This window comes from Bidens hawaiensis, unplaced genomic scaffold (genome assembly GCF_021521415.1).
Source record: "Bidens hawaiensis isolate Kalapana, Puna unplaced genomic scaffold, B.hawaiensis_p1.1 tig00055029_1, whole genome shotgun sequence".
Taxonomy (NCBI): domain Eukaryota; kingdom Viridiplantae; phylum Streptophyta; class Magnoliopsida; order Asterales; family Asteraceae; genus Bidens; species Bidens hawaiensis.
In genome coordinates, this window is record NW_027499935.1 from 40,678 (window position 1) to 59,675 (window position 18,998).

General features: G+C 36.0%; 1 protein-coding gene and 1 pseudogene across 2 annotated transcripts; both read right to left on the reverse strand.

The window, feature by feature from the left end:
• Window positions 1–734: 734 nt before the first annotated feature.
• Window positions 735–10,642, reverse strand: LOC143600893 (vesicle-associated membrane protein 714). Its single transcript, XM_077078443.1, has 4 exons — window positions 10,426–10,642; window positions 6,130–6,320; window positions 4,641–4,804; window positions 735–959 (listed from the first exon to the last, which is right to left on the reverse strand). Exons 1-4 carry the CDS (start codon window positions 10,640–10,642, stop codon window positions 869–871), a joined length of 663 nt encoding a protein of 220 aa, XP_076934558.1. The 3' UTR covers window positions 735–868.
• A 6,926-nt stretch (window positions 10,643–17,568) lies between these two features.
• LOC143600887 (NAC domain-containing protein 90-like) lies at window positions 17,569–18,769 on the reverse strand (annotated as a pseudogene). The gene is made up of 3 exons (XR_013147561.1): window positions 18,607–18,769; window positions 18,067–18,362; window positions 17,569–17,678 (listed from the first exon to the last, which is right to left on the reverse strand). The product of XR_013147561.1 is annotated as an NAC domain-containing protein 90-like (transcript).
• Between the last annotated feature and the right edge of the window lie 229 nt (window positions 18,770–18,998).

Sequence of the window (18,998 nt, forward strand, 5' to 3'; positions counted from 1 at the left end):
AAGAACACAAATCATCACCTACACAAGCAGCGGAAACGAAAAACGAAAAAAAAAAAAATATTTTACACTGTAACCGGTTGGAACCGGTTACAGTGTAAGAACCGGTTTAGGAATCGGTCAGAACCGGTTCCACCGGTTCCGGGTCCGAGGGTTGGGGAACCGGTTCGGTTCCCTAACCGGTTCGACCATGGAACCGGTTTAAACAGTGATGTTGACTAATGGAACCGGTTCTGAACCGGTTCCGGTTCCTTTGACCAACCCGATTTGATCACCTATAGGTCAACATATGCATATGACTTAAGAATAGATTCAGTAGAAAGTGTGCTTTTTACCGAGTCACCATTCAAACCATAAAACTCGGTTATAAGAAAGAAAAAACCAAAACCATACCATGATATGCTTTGTCACGATATAATTCTACAAATTCTAAAAACCACATAGCATCAACCTCAATTATCAGCTTAAACTCTTTTAAGTGGTCTTGCATTTTCATGTGTTTTGTGTATTTGTGAAATCGAAGATGATTAGACCTCTCACATCCCCAATGCTAAGCTACGTCAAGGGGACCGTTAAGCTCACCCAAAATAACTCATTTGCCAACAATAACAATTCCAACACAACACGTTATAATCTATTAAGGGATCACATACAATCACATTATGAAGCTGAATAGCATTAGCACTACTAAATATGTGTATAATTTACAAGACATAAAGAAGAGTAAAACATAGATGAAAGCTCGGTGTCAACTGTCAAGGACCGACACAAATGGTTTCACAAGACCAAAAACCGATATGCAAAACTCATGTACACAATTTCAACAAACCCAGCATAAAATTTAATAAACCAACACCTTAAGTGAAACAACTTATGATCTGCAGGAGGGTAGAGTGATGCCTCCACAACAAGCAGCAACTATTATGTACAGCAGTAGAAATATCAAGCATGTCAACAGAGCCCTGCAATGCAAGAACAATAAAAATTAAAAAACAAATTAAAATTGTCAAAAGAAATGCACAGCTAACAGTCATGCATATCAAACTTTTTTAACAATGTATTGTTATCCGCTTATAGAATGTATGAGACATGACCAATATTAGAATACAAGAGCTTGGAGTGCAAGGACTAAACAAGATATATAAAGGTATCATGATCATTATATGCAGGTAAACATTGTATATTTGCATATAATGAAATGAATAAGCTTGAAATTTTAAGTATTTTGAAAGTGTTTATTGGATATTAACTTTTTCTGGTTGAATACTATAATAATCACGTAAGTTTTCAAGGGGCATATGCGTGTATTAATTAAGCCAAAGCTGTTTTCAAGGAGTATATGTGTGTATTAACTAAGCCAACCCTATTATTGGTTTCTCACTTGATTAATTAAGAAAGTACACATGCAATCTGATGGGAATGAGCTATGGGGGGAAAGGATATATAGGTATTCTTAAGGGGGTCAATGGGAAATTAATACAAGTAACTACAGTGTAATATAGAGGTAGTATAAGTAATAGGAATAAGACGTGTTAGTGGGGGAGGATTTAGTTTCTTCGTTGTTAGGGCCCCGATGTATGGAGAGAGGGCATAGCCCTGGATTATCGTTGTAATCTTTCTGTTACGTTTTCGTAATACAATCGTCTATTTTGTTCTTATTATCTTCCCTAAATCCAATGTATCACAATCAGAAACATATCAATTCCTATCATTGGTCCGACCTGCCATTGACCTGCCGAAACCATGAGAAATCTGACCTCTCGATTGGATGCTCATGAGCAGCTTATTCAACAATTACAATCCTATGTTACAGAGATTAAGGCGTCACTCACTGCGTTGAATGAAAGATCGAGTGGAAGAAGGCGAATTCTGTAAATTTGTTTTAGCTTGGATGAACGCAAGTGAGAAGAAACACGTACATGGTGCTTCTTCTTCCCCAGATCTGAAATTGAGGATATGAGTTCTTCAAAACTTGATCTGTTTGAAATTGAGAAGGGATCGGTTTCACCTCATGATTCGGGTGTGGATAGTTACAATCTAGGGCTTGCAACTACTGATCCTCCTGTTTATGGTTTCACCATATCTAAAAACCCGGTCAATAATTCTCGATCAGCTGTGTTCGACTCCTCACTGAACCCTAATTCCTCGATGTTTTTCATCGAAGATTCAGATGTCGAATGCAATTCCGGAGCGACCGTGTGTCTGGAGTTACCGCCTACTTCAAACGTGACTACAACTTCCATGAAAATCATTGGATCTGTGGACGATTTTTCTTCTTCTATGGGATTAAATTGGGCTTCAATTTCTAATCGTCTCAATTCCAGAGGTTTTATTCAGGTAGCGCCTACAAAACCTATTGTTACAAATGATTGTATACACCATAGTAATGATTCGATGAGGTCAGCCTCCGTCACTAAATTGATGAATTTGGATACGTTTATTGATTTCTCTATTCAATTTAAGCATCTGCAACAGAGCCCTACTTTCGGTTCTGGTTGTGAGCTTGAATTGCATCGAAAGAATTTCGGTTTTGATTCCGGCTCGACTTTTGTTAGCATAACTCATTCTAATCGCAATTATGGTGTTGAATGGAGATTAATACCTTACTCGGAAATTATTGATTCGTTGAATACAGTTGTCACAGTTCCTACTAATGGACCCTGTAAACCTGGTATTGCTATTATCCTTCCCCACGAGGAGCTAGTGTCATATGGAACACCTGCTGTGAAATTGCAGCACCCTAAATTCTTTGATACAGGTCACTTTCGCCTCGCTGAAGACGTTACGTTGGTTATTGGCGTGACAGTTTCGACCACTTAGTGCAGACCCCTTGTGCAAGAACTGTTAAGTGGGTTCAACGAACTACTAATGATCACTCGGTCTTTGAGTGTCAAGTGGGCGATAACTGCACTTCCAAAAACAGGGGTCATTAGCCACAATTATTGTTCTGAATACACTCCTGGGAGTATGTTATGCTCAGTTGGGACATCTGGACACAACACTTGGTTTTTTTGAGGAAATGATATATGGACATGCCATCTTTGATTATGTTCATTTTCCAACTACTTCCACTATTGTGAGAATAGAGATGCTAGAAGTAAGAATTATTAAGGGTGAAGGGTGTATTTGGATCTTCCTGGTGGATTCACTCCATACTATTCAAGCACAAAACAAATGCATTGAGAACACTTATCACCAAGAGAAACGAATTCCAATCACAACAGTTTACATGATCCTTATTCTTGCGAACAACAACTCAAAACCTGATATGGTAGTTTGGTGGGGCAATCCGACCCATGGTACTGCTGACGTTGTACTTGCATTTCCGATTGGGGATAAACGCCTTTGTTGGTAAGGAGGTACGGTACCTTTACTCTTTTGTCCAAATGTCACTCTTCACAATCCATCAACAACCATATATGAAGGGTTCATCCCTATAGATCAACAAGGGGATTCCAATAGCTATTTTGGCGGGTTCTTTATCAAGCAAAAGTCTCAGTTTTGGACCACTCATGCCGACCGGGTTCTATCTTTTGGCACGTTGGTCACTGTTGGATCCTATCATTTTTGGGTGTTGCATGAGCAGGGTCGGCCACCAGACGACGCAGCCAATTCCAGTCTTGAGGACAAGACTGTTTTAAAGGGGAGAGTAATGATGGGAATGAGCTATGGGGGGAAAGGATATATAGGTATTCTTAAGGGGGTCAATGGGAAATTAATACAACTTATACAAGTGACTAAAGTGTAATATAGAGGTAGTATAAGTAATAGGAATAAGACGTGTTAGTGGGGAGGATTTAGTTTGTTCGTTGTTAGGGCTCCGATGTATGGAGAGAGGGCATAGCCCTGGATTATCGTTGTAATCTTTCTGTTACGTTTTCGTAATACAATCGTCTATTTTGTTCTTATTATCTTCCCTAAATCCAATCTATCACAATCAGAAACATATCAATTCCTATCACAATCTATGGCTAACATCTACAAACATAATAATTCTAAAAATGGTAAGACGCAATTTATGACTTAATGCATGTTGGCCTAAATCGAACACAAAAGAAAAATCGCAGGAACACAAGTTTGTCCAAACACCGATCAACCCCTTTGTATTATTAGATAAACCAAAGATTAAAGTACCCCATTACATAGATTTTGACCCACTTTTTAAAATAGACCCAAACTTGGAGAATAAGAAACCTAAATTGACCCAAATAGGAAGCTGAAAAAAGACCAATATCAAAATCATAAAATAGGGGTCCTAAAATAAAATACCATAAATATACAAACCCAAATTAAACTAAAAATCAAAACCTGATTCTAAAAGATTCTCAACCCAAATCAACTCCATCCAAGATTCTGACCCATTTCACATGTGATCCCAAGTGATTAAGACTAAAAATATACATTTACATTTTCAAGATTAAAGCATATACATACCCGTTTTGAAGGACTTAATTTTCCTATTAGATACTCGCTGTTTAAAGTACATGGCTAGAAGAGGTCCAGAGGAGACACTTAAGTTAACTATAACAAAAGGAACCATCTTATCAAGTCATTAAAACATGAGTACCAAGCATAACCATCTGATAAGCTCATAAATAGTAATTCAGATTATCCCATTGGGAAGACAAATATTATTTACTTACAGTAGCTTTGCGTTTTTCATCCAAAGAGCTCTGCGAAGTCGTTTTGATTGTTTCTTAAAATGAAAGGCACTGTCTTGCATTGTTGAAGTTTTATCAACAAGAAGCTCAATACGGTCACCTCTGTCTAAGATCTTCTCAATGTTATCCACCATGATGGTGCGTACCTAAATGCAGAAATGTAAAAACTGTTAAAATTAAAAGCTTTAAAGATATCATAAACCAAAAAGAATGAAAACAAGACAGCTTAGAGGCGCAAGCTGAACAGGTTGAATTACTGATCAAACGGGTTGGATTAAAACTGTCATCACTTGGTGAGCAGATAAAAAATGGGTGACCAGAAATGCATTTTCTGAAATACTTAAATATAAGAAATTAGGGTGTTGAGTGTGACATCAACAACTACTTTTTTAACATAACAATTTAGAAAGTAACAGAAGCATTATGCATTATTAATAAACACTTTCAGAAACTTTCGACCCATTTGACTGAAGCCCATCTTTTTATCAGAAATGCTAACTATAACCATGCGGTCATTGTTAACATGCAACTTAAAATCTTTTTTTATCCAACTTATGGTAAAGTATATATATTTACAAAAACAAACATCAATTGGGTATTAACCATAACCGTAAAGGCTTCCTTTTTTTTTTCAAAAATAACTGTTCATATTGGTTGTTCACTAAAGCCCTAAAAGCTATGGTTAGCATTGTCTTTTTGTTATCTTATCTGTTTGGCCCATTAAGGATGAAAAACATAACCCTAATCAGCCCATCCACAAGTTAATGGATCAAAATTATCACCTCTAAACAGCCTCATAGTCTACCTCATATACCATATTAAAAACATCTCTACAAAATAAAGGCGCAAGAAAGAGCATGGTTCAACAACAGTAAAATTCACAGGTTCATGAAAAGAGTACATTCAGAAATCTAGGTTTCAAAAAAAAATAATGATTTTAGTTGTTTAAGAACTGATTGCTAATACACCCATCATAACTCATAAGCTAAAGAGATATGCGTGCTTGAAACAGAACTTGATATCTAATACGTAATTTTTATTTTCCGGTGGAAGTAATAGTTATTCTTGCAAAAAAAAAAAGAACAAAAGAAAAGAAAGGATCTGGGCATGAATTAGACCATGTAAAGTTTATTTTAATATCTGAAGACTTAAAAAAATGCATGATGTTTTATATAAACTTTCCAACTTCAATCTTATCAGTTATCACAGTTTTTACTCTTTCTCCAATGCTATGATATGTTTATAGAATTTAGCAAACTTACTATAATCACCACTATGCATATTCACATTTGTATATAACAAAGATAATCCAAACAATTATGGAAAAATAGCTTTAACCGCATTCATAACACATCAGCTGTTTCCAAAATTGCGAGGAGCGTGGTCAAGGTATTGGTTGTATACTTGTATCTACTAATTTGTGTAATCAAGCATTTGTATCAAAGTTTAACTTGCTAAATAGAACACTTGCCTCACTAACTTCACTCCTAACACGGTTGAGTGTATCTGCACTGGGATTACTTGAGAAAAACTCCATCTGCTGATGCAAAACCCTTGAGAATTCATCATTCATAGCATAAGCAGGTGCATATGGTGCCACCTTGCCATAGTTTTTTGTAAATCTCATTTGAATATCTTCCAAGTACGAAAATGGTATTCTTCCTGGAAAAAGTTTTACATGTTAGTTGAAGGCTATACAAATTACTAGATCAGATAACACTAAAATATTGAATAAAATAGGACCAAGCTATGATATTTTGAGTTGATTATAATAAAGGTAAAAAAAACATAGAACAATAGTAATGAACAGCCTTGTTAGCTTGAGCATGACTGATATGCAGCTGTCAACAACAAGATACCATCTCCTTAATGCATAGCAGGAGCATTTCAACAGATTTGAGTCCTAAACAGAATATTAAGATTTGGCCTGTTAAATAATAACAATAAGAAAATGTGACTTTTACCTTCTTAAGACTTCTTTATTATAATGTCTTCGTTATGAAAATTTTAGCCTTTTAAATTAATAAAATGCTCAAATCTATTTGGTGACACAATAAATATTGAACAAGCTTTTTACTTTTTAGTAATGTATTTATGAATTATGGTGCTTCTATATATTTGTATAAAGTAGTTTTCTCTACATAATAAATCAAAATAATATAAAATCTGAGGCCTTAAATCCAGGGCTCAAGCACGAGGCTTTACTTGCCTTATGTTCGAGTCACCCATATGTGTTGTGACTCGTATCGTCTTAATTTGCATAATCAAAAGGCGCACCTAACTTTCCATGTATAGTTATCGTCAAGTAATCCAGTTGCCTCTAACTTCGACTTATTTAATTAAACATATCTAAGTAAGTAAAATGTTAATAGAGCAGCATTTAATTGTGTATTGATTATCCAAAGGTCATTCGGTGCCATAACACACTATTTGAGTGAGGTCACAAACTAATGGATTCCATTGTAACATAAATGCAAACTGTCAATTCTCTGAGCTAGCTTTCCAATATCCAAAGAAGAAATTACTTTTAAACACACTATATAACAAAACTATGAAATAGCCTCTCAATTCATCATCTATAGACACCAAAACCCTAAAACCTAGTAATTATCAATCATCAATATGTAGGTTGTTAGGATTAAACGCACACACGAAACTGAACACACACACGAAAGCAGTAAACGAACACGAGGATTTAACGTGGTTCGGTCTAAACTGACCTACGTCCACGGGTGGCAACTAGGTATATATTTATTGAGTGACCAAATATTACAAGTACATAATGTTGTTTATATAGAGACTGAACTAGGGTTAGTAAATTATTATGCAAGAAATCTAAACCCGGGCCGGGCTTGGGCCCGACCGCCCACACCCGTCTCCTCTTTTGACTTCATATAATAAACCGGGCCAACAAGGCCTACGAACCCAACAATCTCCCACTCGGAGGCCTTGAGTACTCTCGTCTGCACTCCTGATTGTACTTCTGTAATCTGAACATTAAACTTCTTCTAGTTGCCACCGCCTTCTCATCAATTAACCAGAAGGCCCGTTGAAGCTCCCCGGAGCTCCAACACGTCAGTCACGGCTGAAACTGCCCCTGACCCGTTCTCTGTCCCTACCGGCTCCCACTGTAACGAACTACCGGATCCTGAGATAACCTGAGAACAAACACTCTCCATATTCAGCAAGTAATTCATTGGAGAGACTTTTACAGCTGGAATATTGGTTTTCTTAATCCACTGTCGACCTGGAACTGTAACTGAAACACGACCTGTGCTCCCACTGTCACGATGTCCCCCAACTGATTTAACCTTCCTAGCTCGTTCATCCTGAATCTTCACTTTGGCTCTGGGTTTGTTACTTGCAAAACGAACCTTCTTCTGCCCACGAGATTCTGTGAACCGGATTTTGTCTTTCACCAAAACTGGATCCACTCCTTTCGGTGACATATCGACCATATACAACGAACCCATTTTCTTGCCACGAGCAACCACGAGATTCCCTTTGACTACTTTCCACTGCCCATTCCCGAACTTAACATCATGCCCTTGGTCATCCAACTGCCCAACTGAAATCAAACGTTTCTTCAAACTTGGAATAACCCTCACGTCTTTCAAAGTCCAAGAAGTACCGGCTGAAGTTATCAAATCAACGTCTCCCATACCCGTAACCTCTAAAATATCATCATTCGCTAGTCGAACCTTTCCAAAATCCCCAAATTTAAGATTCTTCATCGTTTCACTACAGTGAGTGGCATGAAACGATGCACCAGAATCCATCACCCAAGCATCAACGCTACTCTCAACACTACAAACCAAAGCCTCATCACTACTGACCCCGTCATCTGTGTCGTCTTCTGTAACGTTCACCTCTTTCTTACCATTCGGACACTGATTCCTAAAGTGTCCTTTCTCTTTACAACCCCAACATTCAATATCCTTACGAGTCTTAGACTGACTCCTCTTCCTGCTCCCACTGCCTCGCTGTTTTCCCCTACCTCTACCTTCTGTGACTAGCATATTGCCTGATGATTCACCTGAACTTCTGCGTCTTGAATCTTCTCCCAGAATCAGATCTCGAATCCCATCGAAAGTAATATTTGTAGACGAACTACAAACTACAGTCACTGTTTGCGACCAACTGTCGGGCAAAGAGGATAATAACAAGAGGCCTTGAACTTCATCATCAAACTTAATGTCAACTGATACTAAGCGGGACAAGATCGAATTAAGATTATTGATATGAGTTGTAACTGACCCACCCTCTTTCATTCTTGTTGTCACTAGCTCTCGGATAAGATAGACTTTATTCGCTGCCGAAGGCTTTTCATACATGTTGGATAGCGCCTCCATCATACCACGTGCTGTGGTTTCTTTCATGATGTTAAACGCCACATCTTCCGACAACGACAAAGTAATACAAGCCCTAGCTTTCTTGTCTAACTTCTTCCAATCTGCTTCTGACATCTTTTCTGGTTTTTCATCCTCAAGCACTACATCCAAGTCTTTCTGACAAAGTAGTGCCTCAATCTGCATCTTCCACCAACCGAACTTCTGTCCGTCAAACTTCTGTATCGAAAACTTTCCGTCTTCTGCCATAACAATGACTAAAACGAAAAACTGGATAAAAAACAGAGACAGACACAGCAATCGCACGAGCCTGAACTTAACGACTGTTCTACTGAACTCTGTTAAAAAAAAAATCAACCTATTTATACGCAGCGGAATATCGAACTGAAAATCAGAAACCGAAACTTTAAACTGAAACGATAAACCTGACAAACGCGGTTGGCACTGGTTCTCCGTTTCTTTAACGCTTCTTCTGACTTGACAACGATTCTTCAATGAAAAATAGAATCCTGATTCAACTTGTTCTTGGTTTGGTTAGGCTGATCAGCGATAACAGGTAATCAGGCCGGCTTCACTGCTCGACTACCACACTTGTACTTCGACCACAAACCCGTAACGGCAGCTGGTTACTCAGTTCTGTCGGCTAGACTGCCCGACACGACTTTTAGCGGTTGATGCTTCTTGAATGACGATCGAACAAATCGGTAATAGGGTGGCACTACTGCCGGCAAACCCTAATCGAACTGATGACCAACAAGACGAACCCGGTGACCGCTGGGTTAATTTGGCGGCTGCCAAAAAACGAAACCCTAGATCAACCCTATCTTCTGCAACTCAAAAAACAACAAGCGTTGGCTTACGGTGGTGTATGGCGGTGGACTGAACCCTAGTCGCGATCGTCGGGCTGGGTTTAGTGGCGGCGAAACAGCGGCGGCGTAAACCCTAACGACAATCGGAGAACCGTAGCGGCGGCGGAACCCTAGCGCAGTAGGGTGGCGGCGGCTGGATGGTTTGGCGGCGATTCGGCTGGTTCAACGTGTTCTTCGCGTGATCCGAACCTAAGCTCTAGATACCACTTGTTAGGATTAAACGCACACACGAAACTGAACACACACACGAAAGCAGTAAACGAACACGAGGATTTAACGTGGTTCGGTCTAAACTGACCTACGTCCACGGGTGGCAACTAGGTATATATTTATTGAGTGACCAAATATTACAAGTACATAATGTTGTTTATATAGAGACTGAACTAGGGTTAGTAAATTATTATGCAAGAAATCTAAATCGGGCCGGGCTTGGGCCCGACCGCCCACACCCGTCTCCTCTTTTGACTTCATATAATAAACCGGGCCAACAAGGCCTACGAACCCAACATAGGTATGTATGTGTATAAAGAGAAAAGGATAGATACTGACTTCCGAAGGTATCGTTTGCCATACAGAGGAAGGTGAGAGCATCAGATCTGAGAATATGGAAGATGTAACGATCTTGCGAGAAGCATAATCTGGATTCAACCTCCCCCGGCAACTTCTCCAGAATCCGCCGAGCAACGGCGCCGGTGTTACCGGATACGGCGCTGAATTCCGCCAGCACCGTCGTGCCTCTTGCCACCACCGCGTACAGAATCGCCATTGATTACTCGCTGTCACTCGGTTTGGTACTTTGGTTGACTTCTGATAGATAGATAAATTCAATTCTTTTTCTTCTTAACGCCATTAACTTTTAAGTTTTTTATATTTGGCAACAAAAGTTTTTATTTTTTATTTTTTTTATCGGCCATCATTTGTAAAGTTGGTAAAGGGAATTTGAGTTCAAGAAGAGATGATTGGATAAGGCATTTTAGTGATTTTCGAACTTTCCATTGAAAAGTCTAGAAATTCTTCACTACATGAAAGAAAAGTTGCAATTCTTGGTTGATGGAATTTGGTGAAAACCTTTCCAGTCTTCAATTTTATCTTTAGCCAACTACATACATTTCATTATGAAATTTAATATTTAATTTTATTGAATTCCGACAAACCAACAGCTTCTAAGTTTTGTGTTGTCTCTTTTGTGTTGCCTTGGATTAGAGGTGACAGATTTCGATTCAACTGTAGAACCGCATCGAAAAAGCACTACGCTGGCCCGACCCTAATGTATAGTAGTGTAGGTCGGTCCTGAATATTATGATATTTGGTTAGCGGGTCAGTCTCGGGTGGGTTTTTTTCTTGAAAAAAACCCGACTATAACCGAAACCAATTAATAAAATGAGGCTACAATTACTCCACATAACGTTGTTATAAAAGAAAGTGACTTTGTGTGTGTAACAAGTGAAACATTACAAAGGTTGACACGATGTTCAATAGAAAAGGTTACAACCCTATTTTTTATTTCTTTCTTTATTTTTACAAAAGTGGATTTGCATACAAACCATCGAAACATTTCAAACTTTCATATTCTTCTCTTTTTTTACTTCTTTTCGCACATCAATGCCATCATGGTCTCTTTCTAAACCGTGGACAACCTTAATGAACGAAAAGCATAGGAAAAAGGATATTTGAAAACATTCAAAGCATTTCATAGTGACCCCATCCCCAATTGACAGTCTCGACCTTAATCTGCAAACCTGAAGAACCAAATTGTAAAAGACCTGATACCATGAGTTATACATAGGTTAGGTCCCCAAGTATGGCTTTTTATGTTTTTTTTATCTCAAGTCAAGTCTGGTTTAACCCAGATCGTTTTAGGTTTAACTCATTTGCTCAACCTACCTTGAATTATGACTTGCAATCTTCTAAAAAGAACCAATGAATGATTTTATAGTGTTTTTTTTATATATAACTATAATACTTGTCTTACTTAACTTTGAAGATAAACCCTACACAGCCTACCTACACAGCATTGACAATTTGCAAATAAACTTTACACAATTTGCATATCAGCCCTAAACAACATGGATATAATTTGCAGATAAACCCTACGCAATCTACCTACACAACATGCAAATTTTCAAACCTTACACAACCTATACATAACAAAATGTACACTCAAGTTGACACCTACACAACCTACACAATTTGCATATAAAACCTACACAACCTACTTAAGAGCATGTTTGGGATTGAGTTTGAAAAGTGCTTATTAGCTTATTGGTGCTTTTAAAAAGCCAATAAATTAAAATGTGTTTGGCAATCACAATAAAGTTTCTTATTTTAGATTTTTGAAAGTGTTGAAAAGCAGTTTTCCAAAAGCCCCAAATCCTGACTTTTTGAAAAAGCCAGTAAGCCAATAAACATTTTTCAAACTCAATCTCAAACATGCTCTAAATAGCATACACAATTTGTAGATATAACTTACATAGCCTACACATAATAAAATGTATACTCAAATTAATACCTCTTCTTTTCGCCTTAGTTCTACACCCACTTGTTCATCTTGTCCAGGATTCCTGTAAGTTCCTCTTCCATGCTTGGTACTTAGATGATGGTACAATTATTAGAGACACCAAAGAGGTTGTTAAAGCTTTGGATATTATTAGGTTAGAGGGTCCCCGACTGGGACTTAAACTTAACATTAAGAAAACAGAAGTATTTTGGCCGTCATACAATGGGGTTAAAGTGCAGGAGGGGATGTTTCCCTATGAGATTGGATGGCCGATGTTAGGTGTGAAACTCCTTGGGGGAGCCGTTAGTCGGGATGCAGAATTCATCAGCGGACTTGCTGTGAAAAGGGCTTCGAGGGCTGTAGAACTGATGAGCCATCTCCCACGTTTGAGGGACCCTCAATGCGAGCTCCTTTTGCTTCGATCACGTATGGGAGTAGGTAAGTTGTTGTTCGGCCTCAGAACGTGCCAGCCCGAGTATGTAGTGGAAGCTGTTTCTGTTTTTGACAATGGCCTTCGGGGGCGATTGAGGACATTGTGGTTTGTGGTGGTCCCTTCTTTGGAGATTTTCAATGGAGGTTGGCATCACTTCCGACTCGTTTTGGAGGTTTGGGTTTATGTTAAGCTTTAGACGTATCTGCATATGCGTTTGTGGTCTCGAGAGCACAATCTTGGAAATTGCAAGACCACGTTCTTCGAGATTGTGGTATTGATGGGTTTGACTCCGAGTATGGGAGTGCGATAGATCGGTTGCATATTTCACTTCCTGATTTTGATATTAGCGGTTTCTCTAATAAAAACACCGCCCCACCTAAAGCCTAACATGCTTTGGCGAGTGCCCTTTATAGTGGAATCATTTAGAGTTTGGAAGTGAAGTTTGATTTATCTCCTCGTCAAAAAGCGGTGTTTGAGTGCCTTCGAGCTCCACGGGCCCAAGATTTCTCAAGTGTTATCCCTATTGAAGGACTGGGCCAACATATGTTGGCTTTGGAGTACCGGACCATCCTTAAGTATCGGCTAATGATTCCTTTGTTCCCGGTAGATGAGACATGCCCAGTTTGCCGCAAGGTCTGTTTGGATTCTTTTGGCGAGCACGCAATTCATTGCAAAGAGTTACCTGGGTTTAAGTACAGACATGATTTGGTGAGGGATATTCTATGTGATGTTCTTAAACGGGCCGGAATTTCAGCTAAAAAGGAGGCTCCCGTAAACTTTCTTACGGATCCTCTTGAAGGAAGATCTACGTTACGACCGGCCGATATTCTTGTTTTTGGGTGGGTAGGGGGAAACACACTTGTGTGGATCTCATAGGAGTGTCCCCCCTTGTTGGGCTAAGGGACAATGGGTTTGTAGCCTGTAAGGTAGCATTGAAGGCGACATCGGGCAAGGTTGTTAAACATGAGAAAACTTGTTTGGAGAATCAACATGTGTTTATCCCATTTGCATTTGACACTTTTGGTTACTTAGCTCCAGATGCCGTGGAGCTTCTAAATAGAGTTTAGAAAGTCATGCATAGCAATTTATCGGCCCATAAGAATCAAAACTTTGTTTTTAGTAGGGTTGGGTTTGCTATCCAAAAGAGGGTTACGGCGTAGCTTGTTGCCCGCTTACTTGTCACTTCATTGTAAATCGTTTGGTTGTTTTTTATTATTAATGAAAATCTTTAAGATTTTGTTAAAAAAAAAAAAAAAAAAAAAACCCTACACATTTTGCAGATAAATCTTACACAAATATACATATCATTACACTAACCAAAAAATCTATGACTATTCATATAATCTTACACAGGTTACACATACACATGTTGGTCATTACACTAAACCAAATAATAAAATTAAAAACATGCATATCTAAGTAATGTATTATTTTAAATAATGTAAATCAAATACAAAAGCTTGCTTATAATAATCCTTAATATAATAAACAAGAAAATGGTTGTGTCACTTGACACCTAATTAGACTATCTTTGTGCCATTTGGCACTTTAAGGTTCAAAAGAAAACTATATCTCATTCCACATTGCTCAAATGATAAATCAAGAAAGAAGCCAACATGTATAAAGACAAGGTAGTGCATCAAACCACCATTAGGTGGTGCATGAACTACTTTGTGAAGCTATTCGGTTTTTAAAATGTTTAATGTTATCCTGACTGATTTTTTAGAAACTTTTTTCCGTTTCAAAGTCGGTTTGCGAACAACTGATTGGTTTTTTATATATTTTTGATTTATTTGCTGGTTGGACAGCCAATATGGTATAGTTTCTAAAACACTATTTTTATCTCAAATTGGTCAAAATATCAAATAAGTTGAATTTTATTTGTAACAAAAAGAAAATGATGCCCATTTATAAATTAAATAACTAGAAAAAAGTGATCGCAAGTCAACCCAATGCTGCCAATTTCAGAACTTATTTAATAATTGTGTGCTTCAATCTAGATATATCATACTAAAGTTGATTATGTAAACCGATCTTAAATAATCTTTTTTCCATTATTAAACCACTTTGCAGATTTTGAAACTTTTAACATACTTTAGGCCCGAGTTGTTTTCCAAAATTTTATTTTTTTTATACTTTCCATAAAAAAAATTGTCTAAAGTTTCATTTCAAAAGCATTAAAATAATAAAATTTATTTTATAATAACTTGATTAAACATAACTCGAATCAATCCATTCAAAAGTAAACAGGTTGAAATTGCCACTATATATAATGAATCATTTTAAGTTGTCAACTGACTACTAATTGTATGCTTTATATAGTTCTATTTTATTACTGAGTATATATTTTTGAATTACCAAGTGACTATACTGACTTTATGTTTTGTATGACAAATAAAAGGATTGTCGTGGCACTTAACACCTCATTTGACTATGTTTGTGTCACTTGGCACCTTAAGGTTCAAAAGAAAACTATACTGCATTACCCTAACGAGAAATCAAAGAGGAAGCCAGGTGGGTATTTATATGTATTTTATACAGTTCAATATTATACATCCGTTGTTAAGAACACAAAGATAAAAATGAAGGCATAAAATATATGTAGAGATATATATTGTAAAGTTACAAATAAAATTATAAATGTTGTATATTATGAAATATTTAGAGATTTAGGAATTTCCAACATGTATATATATTGGTTTTCATATTGTTTAATATGTAATTAAATATACCATATAATACATAGTTATATAGACAATTTAGCACATTTTCGTATTTCATATAATGTCGTCGTTTGAATAAATTTATTTATTGTAAACCATGTTGCACATGGATATGTAACCTAGTAAGGATATATGTGAATATAAAATCTAATTGATACATACATATGAGATACGTGTTTTGGGGAATGATATTTTAAAACTTGATGAGTTGTAATTATTATAAAAACCAATATTTACCACACATCTAATTAAATGGGTAAAATATTTGTGACTAAGATTAAGTCTGATTAAAAAAATAATGGAATAGAGAGAAAAAAATATTTTAAATATGTGTAATGATTATTGTAATGTAAACGTTTGTTGCATTTGTATAATAAGTTGATACGGTGTGAGAAAAAAAATGTAAAACTTTTTTTCGTATATGTAACTTATAACGTGTATGCAAAAAAATTTTCAAAAGAAAAAAATTATTACATTAAGTTATTTAAAATTCTTAAAACTCAAATTATTTTTTAAATAAAATCAACCCTATATATGTTTTACATTGGTAGCTAAAATAAAATATGCATAATTATGATAAGAATCATACACTTGAGAAATCCAAAATACGATATGCATAATTATGATAATCTTACTATACTATTAAAGTAATACAAGTTTTTCATATGACATTTAACTAGCATGTTCACATAGACTTCTAACTCATTAATTTTTCATTTATATAATTTTCACATGTTAATTTAAACATTAATTTTAACTATTAACTGCCAAGTTGAAGAATGTTTCAACATATGAATTCAGTAATAATCATTTATTGAGTGATAAAGACAATTAATTGTTTTCATTGTTATTTTTTTTAAATTTGAGACTTTGTTATTTTATTATTTTTATTTTTTATTTTTGGTTTTGGGAAATTATTTATGAACGTTTGGACCGGATGCATGGATGTTTGGATTGAAATGGTGGTTTAAGTCACGAGGTTTGGATTATATTAGCGCTTTATTAAACGCGCGGTTTAATTAAAATTATAATTATATCTCATTGTTATATTCATATTTTTAGCATTTTATATGTTGTGTACTTAAAGGTTTTATAATTTCAATAAAAATAGTTTTATAACACACAACTTATGTTACAACATCTACATGTTTACGCTTCATAATTTACAACATATAAATTCTGCAGATGATGAAGTTTTAATTAATATGTGTTTTTTTTTTGTTTTATGGTATATATAAGTTATAAATATGTAACATAACTTATAATTATGTTTTAAATTGTTATTTTTTCTTTTTGTCTTTTGTATATTGGGTTCTTTTAACTAAAATAACAATGTGATATCTTATAATAATAATAATATATTATCTGACGCTTACAATTCATTAAAGTGTATATAACACACGCGTGCACACGCACACACACATATATGAAGTTTTATATATTTTCCGTTCGTGTGTAACACGGGATCTAACCTAGTAATCGTTATATGAGAAAGCCACGCACACTTCAAAAATCCATGCACGCATCTTACTAATATTTATTAAATTCACGGTCAAATAAATTGTTTACAAAATGTGAAACATTTCCACGTTGTTCAAATTAAGAAGTTTATTCAATTTTCAACTATACAAATTGTAAACACGATATATCTTTTAAACACGATTTAGTAGAACTTTACTTGGTCCGCAAAATCTGGCCGGACTCACTTCTCGGTTTTTTGGCTCATTCGTTAGCGGTTCAGCCTAGATGAGTCAAACAAACGAAAGGTCCAATTCTTGGTATAGGTTTAACAACACTAATTACAAGAATAACAATTTTCTTAAAGTAAACAGGGAACCACCTTAACTACTTTAAACCTTAGTCATTTTGTCACAACTAATGGATCTTTGACTTACCTACAAAAAATTAAGAAAACACAAATCAGAATACCCTTTACAAATCAATGAACAACTTTAGAAAGGTGGACTTCTAAGATTCAATGAAAAAGGAACACAATAGGACATAAGTTACATTATCCATGATTGGTTGCGTTAATCTAATTAAGACAAACTTGAAGAGTCGATTCCTACCCCTAAAAAGGTCGCCTATCAAATGCTCGTTTCCTTCCTGATACTACATAGATTCTACATAAGCTCAATTCATTTCGTAACTGCACAAGTTTATAAAATCGCGTTAGCATATTAGAAACATCACCAAATGGAAATCAATATACGTTAGACTACATGTTTTCGTTTAAATTTTCACACTTTTCACACTTTCTTTGACATAAAACACTATTAGGACTAGAAAACCATTTTTTTTTTGTAATTTTATAAAATTAAGGAGAGTATAACAGAAGTATTATTCTTTCAAACTCTTATAAGCTATAGATGATAAAAATAAAGTTGTTCAAACATCAACAAGCGTAGAATATATTAAATTATTATTGTTTTTTTTTTAAACTTTATTGTTATTCTATATAATATTCTATATAAGTATTTATGAAACGAAAAAAAAAATAGAAAGAAAAATAGCCAGTCAACCCACAACCCATTTACCTTCGGAATAGTGAAAGTATTTGTGGCATCGATTTCTTCATCGATTGTTCGATACTCGTTCATTTTCCACTTGGTTTTCTTGCCTTTAGATGACTTCCCTTCGTAAAACACCATTGTTCTCTTCACTCCGAGGACCTTATTCGTGGATGAATACACATATGTAGGCGAACCCGTAGCCTTCCAGTAACCAGAATTCGTAATTCTGGACGGCTTCCCTCCTAGTGCCTCCTTTTCTTGTTTCGGTACAAAGAAAAACCACTGTTCAGTGTCCCCGTTGCACAATTCTCCAGCTTCCTCTGCGAAGATATTACTCTATTATCTATTTGTATCAAATAAAAAAAACATGTATATGTTCTAAATCTTTAAATATTTCACGTTGTAATAGACTAGTAGTTATATACAATATATACCCAACAAAGTTACATTTTATGTTCAAAAAATGCTACTTAGGTATTGTTTTTCACTAAAAAAAAACTAATAAACCAAGTCTATGTATCAACACAGTTAAAAGAACAAAACACATGTGAGAACATTAATTACTTGGGAGTTGCCAGGGTTCGTGTTCATAGACATTGACAACGGGGATAACACGATGAAGATCGCCTCTTTGGCCTTCGAGTTTGTTTGGAAGATAAAATGCAACAAGCTCTTCTTCAGTTGGGTAGAAACGAAAACCAGGTGGTCGAAGATCATCTGGGGCCATAGCGTATGTTTGGCGTAACGAACAAACCCTGACTAGATGCGTTTCATAAATAAGGTTAGCAGTGAGACACGGGGCAGTGTGAAGACGGGAGACTCATAAACTAGATCGAAGTGTTGACTATTGAACAAGTCATGCACCATCTCACTTATTATGGCCACTCGTTTACATCTTTATCTTGAATAAGTCTCCTAGCATGTATTATTATTTTTTGTTTATGACGTCATATTTT

Coding starts and splice junctions, on each gene's coding strand:
- LOC143600893 (XM_077078443.1), bottom strand. CDS start 10,642: ATGGCGATTCTGTACGCGGTGGTGGCAAGAGGCACGACGGTGCTGGCG. Junction 4,805..6,129: donor TTAGGAGTGAAGTTAGTGAG/GCAAGTGTTCTA, acceptor TTCTGCATTTAG/GTACGCACCATCATGGTGGA. Junction 960..4,640: donor ATGAAAAACGCAAAGCTACT/GTAAGTAAATAA, acceptor CTTGCATTGCAG/GGCTCTGTTGACATGCTTGA.